We start from the raw sequence: 18,557 nt of genomic DNA on the forward strand, positions 1-18,557 counted from the left end.
CTTCCTTCCTTCCTTCCTTCCTTCCTTCCTTCCTTCCTTCCTTCCTTATTTCAAACACAAGAGCTGATAGCTAAACTCGACTCTTCAGGCTTTCATGGCAAGCATTTTACTGATGGTGACATCTCTGTTATGATTCCTGCCTGTGCTGATTAATTTTGCCTGTCCTCTGTTATGATTTCTGCTCACCATGATTACTTTTTTCTACTCTTGGGCTTCATATATGTGGAATCAGACAGTTTATGCTTTTATGCCCGACTTCCCTAGTTACCAGCCTCTACCACTAATTTCTGTTGTGTCCTGTATCACCAAGTTGTGACTTTTTCTTAGCAAGTGAAAATCCTCTGTATAAATGGATCCCAATCTGCTTACCTAGCTGTGTGTAGACAAACATTTGGATTGCTCTTAGCTCTGGGCTATTATGAATGCCAGGAACATTCTTGCATAAATCTTCCTGCAGATATATGTTTTCATCTTCCACGAGTCCATAGCTAAGAAAGGTGCTGCTGGATCACAGGTAGGCGTATTCTGAATTTTTTTATGACACTCTCAGGTTCTTTTCTAAAGTTGTGCCCTTTGTATTTCCACCAACAATATACGAGAAATGCTAGCCGCATGGGTGGGTGTACACAGGCATTTTGAAATGTATTTTACTGAAACGAATGATGTTGAGTTCCTTTTTAGGAGTCTATTGGCCACTCACCTTCATTCTTTTGGGATGTGTTGGATTGAGTTGTTAACCGGTTTTTACTGAGTTTAGAGATCAAGGAAGTCAGTGTCATGTAGAAATCTTATTATTTTTTAGCTTTTATTTTCTTAAGGCCTGTGACATATTTTGAATCAATTTTTACATATTGATTAGCAGAGGTCTTGTAATAGGACCAGGGATGGATCAGCTTGGCAACTGTAAGAACTTCTTTAATTTAAATTTTCCTTTTTATTTATTCTTCTCTCCTATATGACACCCTGACTTTAGTTTCACCTCACTCTCCTCCCTCCAGTCTCTGGTCCTCCCCCAAATACCTTCCCTTTCCCCCAGATCCACCCCTTCACCTCCCCTCAGAAAAGAGCAGGGCTTCCAGAGAGATCAACCAAATATAGCATAACAAGCTACAATAAGACCAGGCACATGGCAGATGGAGTGGTGCATGTCTTTAATTCCAGTACTTGGGGAAGTAGAGACAAGCAGATCTCTGTGAGTTCGAGGCTAGCCTGGTATGCAAAGTGAGTCCAGGACAGCCAAGGATGCATAGGAAAACTCTGTCTCAAAACAAACAAACTGATTTAATGTGTCTGGTTTTATGTTGAGGTCTTTGATCCACTTGGACTTTAGTTTTGTGCAGGGTGATAAGTATGGATCTATTTGCATTTTTCTACATGTAGATATCCAGTTAGACCAGCACCATTTGTTGAAGATGCTATCTTTTTTTCCATTGTATGGTTTTGGCATCTTTGTCAAAGATCAGGTGTCCATAAGTGTGTGGGTTTATTTCTGGGTCTTCTGTTAGGTTCCATTGGTCCATCATTCTGTTTCTATGCCAGTACCATGCAGTTTTTATAACTGTTGCTCTATAGTACAGCTTAAGATCAGGGATGGAGATACCTCCAGAAGATCTGTTAAGCTTATCTCATTGCTGGAATTTTGGATTGTTGCTATTGCAAGTCCACAAACTACTAGCTTAAGAATTTTAATTAATTAATTTATTAATTAATTTATTTATTTTTTTAGCGAGGCATGATGGCACACGCCTGTAATCTCAGCACTCTGGGAAGCAGAGACAGGTGGAAAAGAAAAAAGAAAAAAGAAATCAACCTGAGTGAGGTAACCTGAACCCCAAAAGACAAATATACTGTATGCACTTGCTTATACATGGATGTTAGCTGTTAAGTCTTTGATAAGCAGGCTACAAATCCATATAACTATAGAGGTTAGGCATAGAGTAAAAGACTGGGGAAGGTAGGTGTGTGTGTGTTGGAGCTCCCTAGGACGGGGAGTTCGAATAGATAATTAAAGATGGATGGAGGTTGGAGGATTAGAATGGGAAGGATCAAACAGAGAAGGAGGAAGAAGAGAAGCATGAGGGAGAGGCTCTGAGGAGGGACAGCTAAAACTAAGAACCATTTGAGAGGTCATATGGAAATAATACAGTAGAAGCTTCTTAAAATATATATGTATATGAAGGTGATCTAATGGAATTGCCAGATAACAAGGGAGACTGAGCATCAACTGGACATCTTTCAGCACCAAACAAAGCCTTCAATTCTGGGAATGGGTTACATATAATAGAGTTGTTGGCCAAAGTGGCCTCATGGTAAACTTGAAACAACTCAGGCCATGAAAGCCATTGGTGCTTTCCAGAAACTGATGGTAGACCTGTTAGTAATTTTAAAATGATGCCACATGCACACAATATATCTTATATGAAAAAGTTTATTTGGGGGAAGGGAAGCAGAACAGAGTTAGGGCCTGAGCAAGCCATGAAGGCAGAGACAGAGACAGAGGGACAGAGATTGGGGAAGGGGAGCACCCTGACAGAGAAAGGGAGAGAGCAGAGAGCGAGAGAGGAAGAAAGGTAAGAGGCAGGGGTTTAATGATGACATCACAGGTGCCTAAGCAAGCTGGGAGTGGGCTACTATATCAAGATTTATGAACTAACAAGTCCCTGTTAGAGGAGGTCTTCCCCTATCAGTGGACTTGGAAAAGGGCAAGGAAGAGATGAGGGAGGAAGGGTGGGATTGGGAGAGAATGAGGGAGGGGGATACAGCTGGGCTACAGAGTTAATAAACTGTAACTAATATTAAAAAAAATAACAAACAAACAAACAAGACCAGGGACATATTCTCACATCAAGGCTGGATGAGGCAACCCAGTAGGAGGAAAAGGGTCCCAAAAGCAGGCAAAAAGAGTCAGACAGCCCCTGCTCCCACTCTTAGGAATCACACAAGAACACTGAGCTAATATTAGGCAGAGCTTGGTGAGTAATGTGGGGGAGAAGGAGGAAGAATTGGAGGAGCCAGAGGGATCAAGGACACTACAAGAACACAAGAATATGACCTACAGAATTGACTGACCAGGATTCAGATGGGCTCACAGAGATCAAAGAGCCTGTATGGGTCTGACCTAGGTCCTTCGTATATATGCTGATTTTTATTTTTAACATTTATTTTGTTAAATAAAGGGTACGGTGGTTTGAAAAAGAATGCTCCCACAACCCCATCGGCTCATATATTTGAACGCTTAGTCACCGCAGAGTGTAGGAATGGAACTTTTTCATAGGATTAGAAGGTTTAGGAAGTGTGCCTTTGTTAGAGTAGGTGTGGCCTATTGGAGGAAGTGTGTCATTGGGGGTGGACTTTGAGGTTTCAAAATCCTATGCTGTGCCCAGATCTCTTTTCTCTTCTCTTCTCTCTCTCTCTCTCTCTCTCTCTCTCTCTCTCTCTCTCTGTCTATAGATCATGAGCTCTCAACTACTGCTCTAGTACCTCTCTGCATGTCACCATGCTCCCTGGCATCATCATAATAGACTAAACCTCTGAAACTATAAGAGAGCCCCCAATTAAATGCTTTCCCTTATAATAGTTGCCTTGGTCATGGTGTCCCTTCACAGCAAAAGAACAATGACTAAGACATAGGGTCTTACCCTGTAGCTCTGGCTGTCATGGAACTCACTCTGTAGAGCAGGCTGGTTTCTAACTAACAAAGATCCACCTGCCTCTACCTCCCAAGTAGTAGGGTTAAAGGTATGTGCCACCATACCACCATACCCAGTTTCTTTTTTTTTTTTTAAACTTTTTATTGTGGATATGCTGTACAGAAGTTTCAAATCTCAAGAATTTAAAGTTGAAGAGCCTCCTCTCCAGCTGAACATGCATCTACACTGCCATATTTGGGAAGGATATTCAGGTTGCCCGAGGATTCCTTTCTAATGTCAAAACCACTTGTGAACCTCTCCATATTAGTACTCCATCTATGTAGTGTCTTCTGGTCGCTTCTTGTCAAGCTGAATTCCCCCGACACCTACGCTGACAGGTGCCATGTGTGTGAAGCTCAGCTGCACGGGCATTCTCTCAAGCTCCGGAGGATATTCTCTGGTCCCTCTGTGGTCTGGGGCTGCAGATGGGTGGCAAGCATCTGCAGAGCTGACTGACATGTGACTCCTGTCCTCCGGAGCTTGAGAGGGATGCTAAGGAATGCACTAGCAAACCCCACTCACCCACAGAGAATGAGTTATAGCCAGAAAAACGTTTGAGTCAAAATATTCAATGGCGTTTAGCAGAGGGCATAAAACCACTTCAGAAGGGGACGAAGGGTGTCTTTATGAAAGAATACTTTATCCTAAAGATGGCTAGGAGTGTGATGAATGGGATTAGTTATAGGAGTGAAAGACATGTCTCATAATCCCTTTTCCTTGTTGGGAATGTGCTCAGGTGTAGTTTACAGGAACACAGCTGAAAGTACTTGAAGCAAAAATAAGAATTTGATGGTTCTTACAGAGGTCTGGAGGGAGGGAGCTTTGCTTTCAGGTATGAATGGACTCATGAATTTTTCTATATGGCCACAGCTTTGATTTTATTTTTCCCACTTTTGTTAGATAAAGTGGTCACTGGCATCTCTATCTCACCATCTCAATTTGGTAACCCAGTGAAGAAAAGAATTCACCTTAATTCATGGCTGCAATTTAAAAAAAAAAAAAAACCATTTATGGGGAGTGTTCAGAATAGGATCTAGCTTGTCATAAGGTTCTTAGTTTATTAGCTAACAATTAAGTCCTTTGTTATCTGTACACTCAAGGAAATGAATAATGAAGGCAGGACAGTGTAATGATTACTTTACATATTTAAAGGAAGCTCTCTAAACACATTCAACTGTATTTCATCACTTTCTCACCGTCCATCTTCTTGAGTGTTTCCCATGTGCTGGGCACTACGGTAAGCAATTCACATCCAATCTTTCACTCTCCTCTCACCTCTATCCAGAGAGGAAACCGAAGTGTGAGTGACAAGAGATAAAGTAAGTCACCGCAGGTGAGTTCCCATCTGGAATCTGAACCCAGGCTGCCTGTGTGACCCCGTAGCTCAAGCATCTAGCACTCTCTAAGTTTCTTGACTGGGCCAGTGACCTCATTTTTTTTTTTTAAAGTTTTTCAGATTGCACAGTGTCAGAGAGGAGAACCAGATAACAGACCCACCAGTGGGCACAAGAGTCCTGACGCAGAGTAATGGTGCCATGACCTCTCTGCAGCCCCTGCTTTCCCTCTTGTAACATGTGCTGCTGCACGTTGCCAACCCTCTGTCCCTGCAGTGTATCAGTCAGGTGTTGCCACGAGTCCTTCCTAAATAATGCACAACCCTTGTCAGGTCACCACTCAGCTCAAAACCTCTCGCGTCTCCTCATCAACTTTAGACTGTAACACATAGTCCTTAGCTGGCACCGAAACTTTCAAAGACCTGATGCTCACCAGCCCTCTTTCAGCCTTAGTTCACTCCGTCCATCGGTTCACGTTTCTTATACGGCATCCACACAACAGCTGGTGTCCTGACCCTTCCCTAAATTCTCAGGCCCCTTTATGTTGTTCTACATCCCAGGTCCCAGCCAAAGGCCCAGGTCTCAGGAGCTGTACAACAAGGAGCTGTGGGATGCTGGCCAGTGAGAACAACTGACTAAGTCATGCTGTCCCTTCTCCTTGACCTAACAAATTTCTTCATTCCTGGAGGTCTAGACTGAATGGCTCATTCCTGAGCCTTTCAAAGGACTTCATCATACTTCTCCTTCTCTCTCCACCCCTGAAGGCTTCCCTCACAGTACAGTGCCTAGTGCCTAGGCCTTGGCAACTCCGGATGGAAATGATCTTTGGTTGGAATCTCTGTCCTCTGTATCTCAGGTGCCTGGAACACCACTGCTGTATAGATTGGAAGTTTGTTTATTGTCTGAGTGAATGAGCAAAAAGTATGGGGACATCCAGCTGTAAGACCAACATGCAAACCATGTGTTTCCTGGGGCTCCCTCCCAGAAAACAGGGAAGGATGGTGCAAAGGAGGAGCAGGAAAGCAGAACAGATGGTCTCAGCCACACAGACGTGGCTCGGCACCTGCACAGCTGCTTCCCAGCTTGCGGGACCTTGTCCGGGTGATTTACTTGGGGACTTCAGCTTCTTTTTATGCAAATGAAGGGCATCAGGTGCATCTTTTTCACCTGTTTCAAATCTGAGACTTGGAGCCGGCTATCTCTTCTCCAGCTTGTTTTTGTATGATTGGAGTATGGTATATGGTGTGTAGCGTGCGGGATTCTTGTAGGACTCGGTGGGTCCGTGCACCCGAACCCTCGAACCTCTCTGCTCTACGTATGTTGTGGGCACAGACGGTACTCATCTAACACTGACTTAGGAGCAGAACGAAACAGGTAGGGTCTGTCACAGCCATCACGGGAGTTTTCAAAGGCCACAAGAGCTAGAAAGGAAGTCAGCGAGTTAATGAATGGGATCGTTACGGATTGTGCCAGGCCTGTCTGTGAGGAACGGTGAGAATGCACCATTTTGTGGGGGCCCTTCTTAGGTACAGGACTCAGGGGAGTGTTGTATGGATTCAATAAAGCAATATGAGTAAAACACTCAGGCTACAGTTAGGAAAGAATGTCTCTTCCCTGGGAGGAGGGGGCGGGAGGCATCCCTGATGGAGGCTGGGCTTCTCATTGTTCCATAAATGGTGCCTCCTAGGTCTCCTCTTCTTATGTGTGTGACAGTCCCGGCTCTGTGTGTGCCCTTTGAAAGGAGGATTTATGGTCACCTGAGGTCACATAATCCTGACATCAGAAGCAACGCATCCATGCTGACTGGGAAAATAACAATTCAGTGGATGCCTTAGTCTACCTTTGGACAGCAGGGCCAGGATTCCTGGGCGGTTTCCCGGATCTTAAAATGCAGGCGCAGACCTCAGGCAGGCCCTGTTCCTGCATGCTGAGAGTAGCTCGCAGCAGGAAGATTGGCACTTGGTGGAGTACGCTTCAGGTGCTTAAAATAGATCAACGGTGTCATTAGACTACTCAAAGCAATCGTCTCATTGGCTCTGTCGCTGAGGGCAAGTGATGGCCTCCCATAGAGAAAGACCTGCGCTTTGCACAAAATTAAGCAGATGCAAGGAAGCAGCTCTGGAAAAGTCTACCAATGTGGAGGAGTGGGAGACCGCCAGGAGGGGGTGGGGCTGGTCACCAGTGCAGAAGCAGTGGGGAGCCTGCCTGTATGTGCCCCTTGTCTGGCTCTGTGCTCCACTGAAATTTCTGAGGGGTTCGCTGCACCCTGAGGCAGACTGCTATGTGATGCTGAGCCTGGGTTCTTCCTGCTCCCTAGCAGGGTTTGCATCCTTCACTGTTCTGGGCCCTTCTTTCTGAGCACACAGCGGATCACTGTCCTTTCTGAACACGATGCTTCTACAGTCAGAGCCTAACCCGGGTTCTGCAGAGCAGTGCTCTGATCTCGTGAAGTCCACATAACCTGAATCACATATGCCAGCAGATCATGGTGCCCAGGGCCTACTCCTGAGCCTGAGATGAGGCTCGATGGCCTCTTCTTCCTTGATAGGGGAATTATGGTGGATAAGAATGGGACACAATCCAGTCCTCTGTCTTTATCAAAGAGCTTAGCAGAGAGCACGGCCTTTTCATTAACCAAGTCATTCTTGAGATGTCTTTTGAACATGCAACCATGTAACCAGCCTTCTGCGAACTTCCCCGAGGGAAGAAGTTCTCTTCTAGAAAGACCCCAGGTAGCTATGTGAGATCCCTGTTGTGGCTTCCCAGGACATACTCCTGGCAGTTATCTTCAGAGCTCACACTGTGACTGGATGTCCTCAGCTGGACTGGGAGTATTTTCTATGTCACAACAAAAATGGAACAACCATCAAAGGAAGACCCAAAGATGCCTTGTTTCAGGCATTGGGTACCATTGATCTAAAATAGTCTCCTTTGCTCTTGGCCCTACTTTCTACTATTAGGTTCTCTGGAAGCAAAAGCTGACCTCCAGGAGATACAGTGCATCCTGCCTTCTGGGAGTAGGTCAGCTAAGGAAGTAGGACCCACTGTGGGGCTTGCTCCCTTCAAGGGGACTTTAATACATGGTAGTGGGAGGTAGGTTGATCACCTACCAACTACAGGCAGGACATTCTCCCATAAGCATCAGGAATCAGCTGCCGTTTCTCCATCGGAAGATGCACTTCTACACATTTTATCTTACCTGGAACATCTGTCTACTAGACTGGGCTATAAAATTCAAGGGTCATAGTGGCAAAGTAACATGGAAATGTTTGTTAAATATTAGGAAGTGGGGGCAAGGTAGCTAAACAGACTTATGTACATATAGCATATCTAAAGCATAAATCCTACTGACTGTGATCATGTTGCAGGAAGGGAGAAACAGTGCTTTGGGATTTTCTAGGTTTTGGGCTTTTTGTTTTGTTTTGAGACAGGATTTCTGTGTGTAGCCCTGGCTGTCCTAAAACTATGTAGACCAAAACTGGCCTCAAACTTGGAGATTCACCTGCCTCTGCCTCCCGAGTGCTGGGATTAAAGGCCTGTGTTGCTGCTGCTGCCGTCACCACCCAGCTCTAGTTTTGTTTTTATGATAAGCTATAAATCCCAATTTTGAGTTGAGTAATAATTCAGATTTGTTAATAATTCAGTACAGAGCAAGCACAGTGTGCTTGCCTCATTGTGCTTACTTGCATGGTCCATCAATGTGGTCCACACTGCTTACATTTATTGTCTGTTACCAGAACCATGCTTAGTGCAGACCTAGGTTTTAGCAAATAATTTTTGAGTGAATACATTATCCAGTTTTGATTCCCACTTTGGATAGTAGCAGGAGCTAGGCAAACTGGATGTCCAGACCATGCCTGTTAATTTCCTTACACTACTTAATACCATATTTGCATAATTTCCTGAGTGGGCGTGTGATGTGCGTGGGCTCAGCAAACTGAGTATAAACATGCCTTATAAGCCACCTCTGGTCTTCCCCTGTGTGAGATTCTCCACCCTTCTTTCTCCCCTTCTCTCTCCCTTCTTTCCTCCCATTTCTCTTTTCTTCCCCTCCCTTTATCCCTCCCTTCCCCCCCAAGACAAAAATCACACATAGCCTAGGCTGGCCTTGGCCTATGTAGCTGAGGATGACCTTGAACCTTTGATCCTCCCTTCTGCATCTCTTGAGCGCTGTGACTACAGGCGTTTTTGCCCCCTCTCCAGTTTGTGCAGGATATCCAACCCAGAGCCTGTTGCTTATAGCCAAGCACTCTGCTACATGAGCTCTACTTTTCACAAAAGGCAAAGTGAGTGTTTAAACATCCACACTGGATAGAGAGCTTAGGCGACACTAGTATTTCCTATCACTTGTCAGCATCCTACACCAGCTCCAGGGGCTGGTTGATATCTGGAGAAACCTACCTTTAGGGAGTGATTCCTTTGGAGGGCTTTCTCCTAACAGATACGCCATTGGGAATGAACTTGTAGCCTCCCTCCTGATTCACACCTGGAGATCTCAAGACCTGGCTTGTCAGAACCTGACCTTATTTGCAGATAGATAATCGAGTTGAAATGAGGTCATGAGGATGGTCTTACTCCAGCATGACTGGTGTCCTTCCACCAGGAGCAATCTGGACACAGACACATATTATATTGGAAGAGCTGAAGTGAAATAAGACGGTGGCTAGGTATAGGCCTATAGCTACGAGGCCTATTTCTTTAAAGCTGTGGTAAAACCTTGACTTTGAGATGAGGCGTGGTGGTGCATGCCTTTTAATTCCAGCACTTGAGAGGCAAACCTCTGAGTTCAAGGTCAGCCAGGGCTATGAAGAGAAACCCTGTTTTGAAAAACAAAAACAAACCAAAAACAGAACAAAACAAAAAACCTCTCCTTAACTTTGGACTTGTACCCTCAAGGGCTGTAAAGCAACATATCTCTGTTGTTCTAAACACTCAGCAGGTAATACTTAGCTATGAAAATCCAAGTGAAATAATATGTTCTTTTCTCAACTACAAACTTACTCATTAAAAAGATCTGTTTTATTTTATGTATGTGAGTATTTTGCCTGTGTATATTTCCATGCACAATGTGAGTGCCTGTGTTCTCAGAGGTCAGAAGAAAGCATCAGATCCTCTGGAACTGGAGTTACAGGTCGAAACTACCATGTGGTTGCTGGGAACTGAACCCAGGTCCTCCATGAGAGCAACGAGGGTTTTTAATCACTGAGCCGTCTTTTTAGCCCCCAGACCTATTTATTCTCAACAGCTCTAGTAAGTATTAAGTGCTATTAATACTCCATTCCCCCTTGAATTATCATCAAAGAAGGGGAGTTGGAGGAGAAAGCAGGCTTAAGACACACAGCGAGTAAGGGGCAGGATGGATGGAAACTCAACAATTTCAGTCCAGCATTCCCTTAAGAAGTACAGGATGACAATTTAATCAGCTAACTACCCAGCATTGGAGGTGCTGCATACCCACTTCTGGTTGTTTTCTGTTCATTTACAATGGAATCTGGTGAATGTTGGGTGAGAGCCAGGGGTTGACCATTCACGACCGCAGATGCTATCTCAGCAAGATGAAGCATTTGCCAGACAGGGAAGTCGGGATTCGGAGCTGATATCACTTCCTTTCCACAGTCCAAGTGCTCTTGAGATCACACTGTGATTTTCAGAGATGTGCGTGCGCCACTCAGTTTGGATGATTTAAAAACAGTTATTCACATTATTCTTGTAGGCCCTCACGTAATCATGAACAGCAACTGCTTCATTATTTGGGAAGCACTGTTTTGTTTTTGTTTTCAAGTTTGGAGTTTCTTGAGTGTCATACTGCTCCATTTGTATCGGAGATGGCTCTTTCTTTTGAGGGAGTCTTAGGACATTCCCAGACAGTGGCATCAGGGGAGGAAGGCTACCTTCCTCCCTGTTCTGGTGTCTACACTGACTTCCTTTGTGTCCTGCCTCTCTTCCTATTCTGTGTAGAGCCAGGTGAGGCTGTGGGAGAGTTGGCTGTTACAGGACTGTCAACTGCCTTTCCTGGCTTCTGCTGGGACTGGGGCACTGGGGTGAACCTGAGAAAGGACAGGACAATGCTTCTTCCCCTAGCTACTTTTCTAGAACTGGGGCGGTTGCTCTTTTGGAGCCAAGAGTGGCAGGCGCTGATAAGTAGTTCCCAGCCAGCACCTAGATGAACCTTCTGGCTCCTTCCTTCTGCCTTTCAGGCCAAGGGTCATGATGATGGGGTTTTGGAGTGGGTGCTGTAACTCAGCCTCCTGGTCCTGGGTCACTGCAAATTCTTATTTTTCTGCATGTTTCCTACACATTTGTGAAGAAACTTTCTCTTGAACCCTCTACACATTGCCTCTCTGTCCCCTGCTAGAAGCCCAACTGGGAGAATCCTCCTCTGTTTTTTTTTTTTTTTTTTCTCCGTACAGGTCACATGATATATTTTCTAAAGGATCTTTCATTTTACTTCTGTCTTGTAATTGCCATAAGCCCTAGCCTTGCACCTTTCCTGAACCAGGACAATGTGTGCCAACCACATGAGATTCCTACTTCCTATCTGCCCTTTATGGCTTAAGCCAAATACAATGCAAGGTTAGAAATCTTCCTAAATGTTATGGCTCACTTACATACCAAACCCCATACTGGCTATTGTAATGATGAAACATTACATGACTGTCAATCTGAGAGCTTGGCTTCTACGACAGCATCCGTGTGGAACCTTGCTTTACTCCGTGGCCAACTTCAGATCCACCCCTGTTCACTGACAGCCAACACCCACACACGTTACATTTGGTTCTTTCAGGAACCCTGTCCTTTTTTATCTTTCTGATCCTACGCTAGATATGATCTATCATGTCTGAGATCACAGAGTACATGGAAATCTTGAATTTGAACCTAGGAATCCATATTTCAAAGCTCAATTTCTTCCTGCAAGTAACACTCTTATGGGGTTAAATAACTTCGGAATACCCTTCCCAACAAGAGAAAAAGTAATGTGCTTAGCCTGCCAGGCCATGAGAAAGAGCATGGAGGGCATTGTCTGTAGTGTGCAGGCTGCTCATCCCACCTTGAGTATGGCCCACCTAGGAAAGCACGACATTCCGGAGCTCTGGGAGCACTGATCCAGTGAGTAATAGGACATTTTATAGGACATGGAATAGACTCTGGTGTTCAGGTCCTCAAGTGTCAATTCCAGTTTTGGAACTCCTGGTATCAACACGAGAACTTCAACAGATAATAGAAGAGTATTGTTGCCTGAACATTCACAGTTAGTGGATGGTACCTATGACTCCAGACTGTGACAGCAACTGGTCTGAGTTCATGAAAATTCCAGAGTGTGTCATTGCCACAGGCTGCATGCCACAGCCCATGTGGAGTTGGGTATTTGCAGAGATGGGCCTCATTCAGGGACCACATGCATGAGTATTGAATGACAGAGAACGGCTCTGAGCCTGTGAAGGTCTTCTGTGGAGATGTCAGCTGGAATGGGGATTTGGGGAGAGCCTAACACCTTTGGAGGGTGCAGAGGTCAGGGGTGAAGCCTGGGAGTGGGCAGAGGGGCTGGTGTGATATGGAGAGGATACTGGATGGTGATGGTTATAGGAACAAGCTCTCGGTTGGATGAAAGAGCAAACATAAGGACACAGAATAGTGTGGTTGAGAGGGGGTGTGGCTGGATCACACAAAATGCTGCTGACGGTGATGCAGGAAGTGAGTATGAGGGGAATGACTTGCGGGACGGGACAGACTAGTGAGGAGACACCGCAGTGGGGCAGGAGACAAATGATCCCTGGAATTAGACTGGCCATGTGCAGGAGAAAAGAAAGCTAGATGAGGGAGCCAGCCATAGAAGCCAGGGTGTACTCTAGGCCTTCAAGCCCTGACAACTTTTAAACTCTGGGTTACAACTTATACAGGGCTGTGTAGCAATGCAGGGGTTATGATAAATTTAGCAACGGTGAAAGGTTTCTGAGTGTTCAACGGACAGAGAGACTCAAAATCAAATAGGTAATGAACTTGGTGTTTCTGGAAGGTCTAGGCTGTGCTGTGTCACATGACCTTACTGTACCTTGTCCCTGCACTGAGAACATTGTCACGCCACATGGTGCCAACAAAACTGCCCGAAACACCTGGGTTCGAAGTCGAAAATACTGTATGTTAAGAAAAGTAGTGCTTTCACTGTACTTACAAACTTTTTGCTCTGATAGAAACATAATAGTTTAATCATGGAAAACAAAGGCTTTTCTGTTCAGCTATCATTGCTCAGAATGTAAATACTAAATTAGTATATATACATATATACTTTAGTATATACTTTAGCATATATGTATATATATCCATAATATATATACATATGTATATATACACTATTAGTATATATTAGATATGCTAATATTATATACTAGTATATACATATATACTAATTATATATATATATTGGATTGCATTTTTAGAACATTTGCTTTTAAAAACTGCTGTTTGAGTCATTGACCTTACTTTAACTCTAAAATGCTGAAGATATTCTATGCCCCGCTGTATCAAACAGTCAATCAAGATTAAATTAATTATGTCTAAATAAATAATCATATAGTAGCAGTATGTAAATTTACTGAACTCAATAGGGAGTAAATTTATAGTATTTATATATCAAAAAACCATTTCAGAATAATTTCTTTATAATTTATTATTAGCAAATAATTTGATTTCTTTTGAAAATGATTTTCAGATTATTTATTTCACTATTTATTTATTATGTGTATGAGTATTTTATCTGCATGTATGCGTGTGCACTACATGCGTGACCAGTGACCCAGAGGCTGGAAAAGGACATCATTCTCTGGAACAGAAATTACAGACAGCTGTGAGCTGCCATGTGGGTGCTGGGAACCAAAATCTGCAAGAATTGCTGAGCCATCTCTTCAGCCCCAAATATTTGATTCTATATCCATTTTATATACCTACACACCTGGAGCTGTGTAAATATTTATTGGGTGGAAAGGGATTGCAAGTGGAAAAGTTTGCGAAATCCTGTACTAGGTGGCCCCTTCCTCTTCCCTCATTGGTTCGAGGGTGGAGCCCACCTGTTGCATCCTGCCAGCCCCAGCATCACTCTCCTTTCGAATGCCTTGCTAACGCTCATCATTGTCAGAGCAAGGATCCAGACGATGCTGAAATCCACACTGAGCAACAACTGGCCGAGCATTGCCCTGTGTGTCATGTGAGAAATGACTTTCTTATTAATATTTGTAATAAGAAATGACTTTCTTATTAATCATTTGTACATGCTTATAAAGCATTTCCTTGTCATTCCGCTTCATCCTCCAAATTTACCCTTCAGGTAAATTCATGGCAAAGGTGTGACGCTTGAGAGGCCAAGTGGTCTGCTTGCTAATGTCCCAAAATTAATTTAGGGGTGACAATGATCTCAGTGACCGCCAGAGTAAAGATGACAGGACAATCATGTTGCTGACATGACAGCTGTGCCCACAGATAAGTATTTCACTAAGTATTTTACACAAAAATTTTACATTCAGTTTCCATTCCATTCTAATTCTTTTGCAGATGAAACATGATGAACACCACAGTTACTAAGAGAAGAAAGATGAACTGAACTGAGTGAGTTCAACCAAGCCTCTCTCTTTTTTTCTTCCCTTCCCTTTCTCCCTCCTTCCCTTCCTTCCTTCCTTCCTTCTTGACAAAGTCTCTGGCCTGGAATTTACCAGGTATCCCAGGCTGGCTTTGAACTCATGGAAGTCCTCCTGCCTCAGCCATCAGAAATCTAGATGACTGGCCAAGTGCCACAATGCATGGCTCCAGCTGCTTTACAGCTGCCTCCAAACCACAGCCCTATGTCTTCCAGATGAACTGACTAGGAGTTGAACAGTAAGTTATGGTCTGCTCAAACTTCCATGTTGGCACCTGAACCACTGATTAGGAATAGAACCTACTGTTAAATACAGTCCACATTTCAGAATCTCTTGCAATCCACAATCTAATAAATGGTTGATGCCACCAAATATAAACAGCAAGGTCTCATCTAATGAAGTTGGAGCAACTGCACCACTTCAGTGAGAGATTTTGTGTGGAGTCAGCAGGAGAAGTGAAGCCAGCCCAGCTCAGTAGCTGGGGTGAGGACCCCTTAACTGGAAGTCAAATAAACACTAAGTGAGAGTTGTGTCAATTGGGCTATTTCACATCTCAAAGGGGAACATTTTGATCACATCAGACTAGCCAAGGGCCTCCTGCCAACACTCTCCCTCTGTGGCCCTATGGGCTTATTACTCCTGTAAGGTGTGATTTACGCTCTCTCCATCTGTAGGTTTCCTTGTTGGGATGAAGCTCAGTGAAGAAGCCTGGTTCTCAGGCCCTGAGTCCTCCCCACAGGGTCCTCCAGCTACAGAGTCTTCCTCCCTATAGGGTGCTTGGGGGTTTCCACAGCTCTGCCCTGATCATTTTATTGCCTATTTCCCAGCAATCCTGCAAACTTACCCCCTAATTAGAAAAATGGCCCTTTTAAAAAGTCTGTGTCATCTACAACATTAATTAAAATTTAACTACATTAGTCATTATTTTGAAGGAAGGAAGGGCAGACAGAATGAAGAGAAATCTGTTTTTATTTCCCCAGTCTGAAGTACTAGTGCTGCTAACAGCGTAAGCATTTCTTACGATTCTAGACAGTGAAAAGGCAGAGTCAGTTGCTTATCGCCTTTCTTAGTTCCTTGGAAAACAGATGATCCATCCTTCTCGTCTATGCGTTCCTGGGACAGACTCCCATAAATAAAATTTCTCCCTAGATAGATTAAGGAGTGGCAGGCAGTCCACACCTTAATTTTTCCGGAAGCACACAGACGAAAACATATGACCCCCCCCCCCCCCCCCCCCACAGGGTTGACAGGAGTTGCCCCCAACCCCCTCCCCAAGTCTGGTTCGAAGCCAAAGCGTCATTTCAGACTGTCAGCTAAGAGGAGAAATCTTTTGGCTCTAAGAGGGAAAGGGAGTCCATCCTCACTCGCTTAGGCTTAGCATAGCTATGTAATACACAAAGGAAGAAGGCAGCTACGTGAGTTACACAGAGACGTAGTAAATAAATACATCTCGTTTCCACCCCAGCAGCTCTGCTGTTTCCCTCTTCTCCATGCCAAGGCCTTGAAATGCAGGGAGGGTCAGGAAACAGTGGGTTGAGGCTGGACGTAGTCTCACTCAGGTGCTGCTGCCCCCTCCCCCAACCCTTACTGCCAAGCTCCAGCTTTCGTAGGAAGAACTTGTCAGTTCTTAGATCAGGAGGGTCTCTGATTCATCCCTCCTGGCCTCACAGCTGAGCAATCTGAGATGCAGAGTTGGGACTAATCCCCAAAGTCGGAACCCCCAACTGCGAATGCTTGCAACAGTCCCATTCGGTGCTGGGAAGACCCAAGCAATCAAGTTGACAAGAGAGCCGGACAGTGACATTGGAACTCAGTTATGTCCTCCTAGGGTATTGTCCGGGTCACAGTAACCCAACCAAGGCCTTCCTGGGTTGCTTGAGTGCATTTCATGGTAGCTAGGGCCCAAAATGCCTGGTCCAGGCTCTGCAGGGCAGTCATTGCTTCTGCCATGCCAGAGCTGTTGCTCAAAGGGTTTGTCAGGGCTGCTCCTTCTCCTGTGGGCTAAGCAGCCTCCAGGTACGGGGGAGGAACCAGCCCGGACCACTGAGGGTACAGAAGCTGCATCTTTCTTCCAGACCCGAAGGTGGCTTCATGAGGATTTGTTTATCAAATTGCTCTTTGCTATCCCGGGTCTGCCTAGGCCCGCCCACGGTCTCCCTGCTCTTCCCGGGACAATCCAGAGCCTCCATGGATTTCCAGATGTGGGCATGGAGGTCTCCTGGGAGGCCCCCACAGTCAGACAATGGCCACACTACTGCTTCTTAGGCCTTTCCAGGCATAGCAAGGAGACAGCAGTTTTCCCGACAGAGGCAACTGGCGCCGCTGATTAAACATTAGCAAAATCATCAGGAAAAGGCAGACCCCAAAGCTCTCCCTGTGCCAGGGAGCTCCGAAAGCACCCGAAGGAGGGAGTCCGGGGTCAGGTGTTCCCCTGATACCGGCTTCCTTCCTCTTTCCAGGCAGCCCGGCGCAGGCTCCTGAACCTCCCGCCCCCACCCCTGTTCCCATGGCAAAGGAGAGGAGGATCCACTTACTGCTCGTGTTCATGGTGATGCCTTTGCTCTGGGTCGTTCATTCAAAACGGAGGCCCCGGTTGCTTTTTAAATCTTGCGTTCTCCTGGTCTCACTCATCACCTAGGGGTGAAAAGGCAGAGCAGGGTATCCTGTGTATCCTCAGGTGCGCTCTCCCCCTGCTGGCCCCTCTCCGTCTGGGCTGGAGCCGCTGGCCTTGAAGGCGAGTGGATGAGCAGGGCAGGTGAACAGGGAGGAGGGGCAAGCAAGGAGAACTCAGGTGCCCCGTCCCCGCACCTGGGACCCGAACCCCGGGCAGTAGCGAGGCCGGTAGCGCCGGCTCGCGCGTACCCCGCGTTATCCCAGCCAGCAGGCTGCGGAGCCCGAAGGGGGTGTGGACCACAGGGAGGCAGGGCGGAGGCAGCTCGTCCCCGCCCGGCCTCGGGAGCAGCGACCCGCCCCGGGACCCACCTCTTGGCCAGCTTTGGGAGCCAGAGGCCCCTGCCCCGGCCCCTGCAAGCGACTCATGAATCCCGCTGGTCGTCTGGGGTCTGGGATGCCAGGGCGAGCCAGGCGAAACCCGAGAGCTCGCCATCCATGATGTGGGCTCGCGGCTTGGCAGCGCGGGGGGCGAGGCCGCTCGCTGCTGCCACCTGCTGGACGCACTGGCGCGTGTCCGAGGCTCCGCCCTGCAGGGTTTCTGCCTGAGTGCTGGGGATGGTGGGCAAAAAAAGGGAACTCTGCTGACTTGGGGTGTACGGGATGGTGGACCTGGGGGGAGGGTCTAAGGGGTAAACTGATGTAGGGAAGGAAAGTTATCATGGGAGGGACTTAGAAGAAGAGACTGGCTTTGCGGGAGAAGAGCACCCACCTCAAGCCAGGGCTGACAAGCTGGGTGCATTTGGGCAGGTTCTGTCCGAACTGGAGCTGGTGGCAGCTGGACCAGTGAATGAGATGCTCCAGATGCCTTTAGGTCCTTTCAACTCGTGCCCCTACTCCCCTACTTACTCGCTTGAGTCCAGAGATCACTGGATTAATTTGTTATAATTGCCTACCTCCTCTGTCTCACTAGAAATGTTCACTCCATGAAAAAAAAAAAAAAATGGCTCTAATACAACACAACCCTAGTTGTGGAAGGTCTAGGCATCTTCAACCTGATGCCGCCTCCTCAAGTTTTGTGCAGTTGGCTGGCTCTTGGCTCCAGTCATTATGCTGTAGCAATTAGTTCTTATGGCTATTTTCTGAAAATTTTTTTTTTTCTGACAACTGACCAGAATCAGGAGGGACTCTTTACGTTCCTACTACTGCTATCTCTGTCACCTTCTAAGCCTAACTTATGCCTATCAAAGTGTAACAACAACAAAACCAGACTAGAAGAATGTATATATATCATCCCA

General features: G+C 45.9%; 1 protein-coding gene across 4 annotated transcripts in view; it reads right to left on the bottom strand.

The window, feature by feature from the left end:
* Ablim3 (actin binding LIM protein family member 3) overlaps window positions 1-17,775 on the bottom strand; it is a 115,327-nt gene extending 97,552 nt beyond the window's left edge. For 3 of the 4 annotated variants that reach the window (XM_055622639.1, XM_055622637.1, XM_055622638.1), the window contains exon 1: window positions 17,184-17,531. In XM_055622639.1, the coding sequence (XP_055478614.1) occupies window positions 17,184-17,196 (13 nt within the window). In that variant the 5' untranslated portion in view covers window positions 17,197-17,531. Of the gene's footprint in view, window positions 1-17,183; window positions 17,532-17,631 lie in introns of those variants that run through there. The other variant, XM_055622636.1, reaches the window with a different exon arrangement.
* Window positions 17,776-18,557: the final 782 nt, after the last annotated feature.

The sequence above is a fragment of the Psammomys obesus genome, unplaced genomic scaffold (assembly GCF_907164565.1).
Source record: "Psammomys obesus unplaced genomic scaffold, mPsaObe1.curated_primary_1811, whole genome shotgun sequence".
Classification (NCBI taxonomy): Eukaryota; Metazoa; Chordata; class Mammalia; order Rodentia; family Muridae; genus Psammomys; species Psammomys obesus.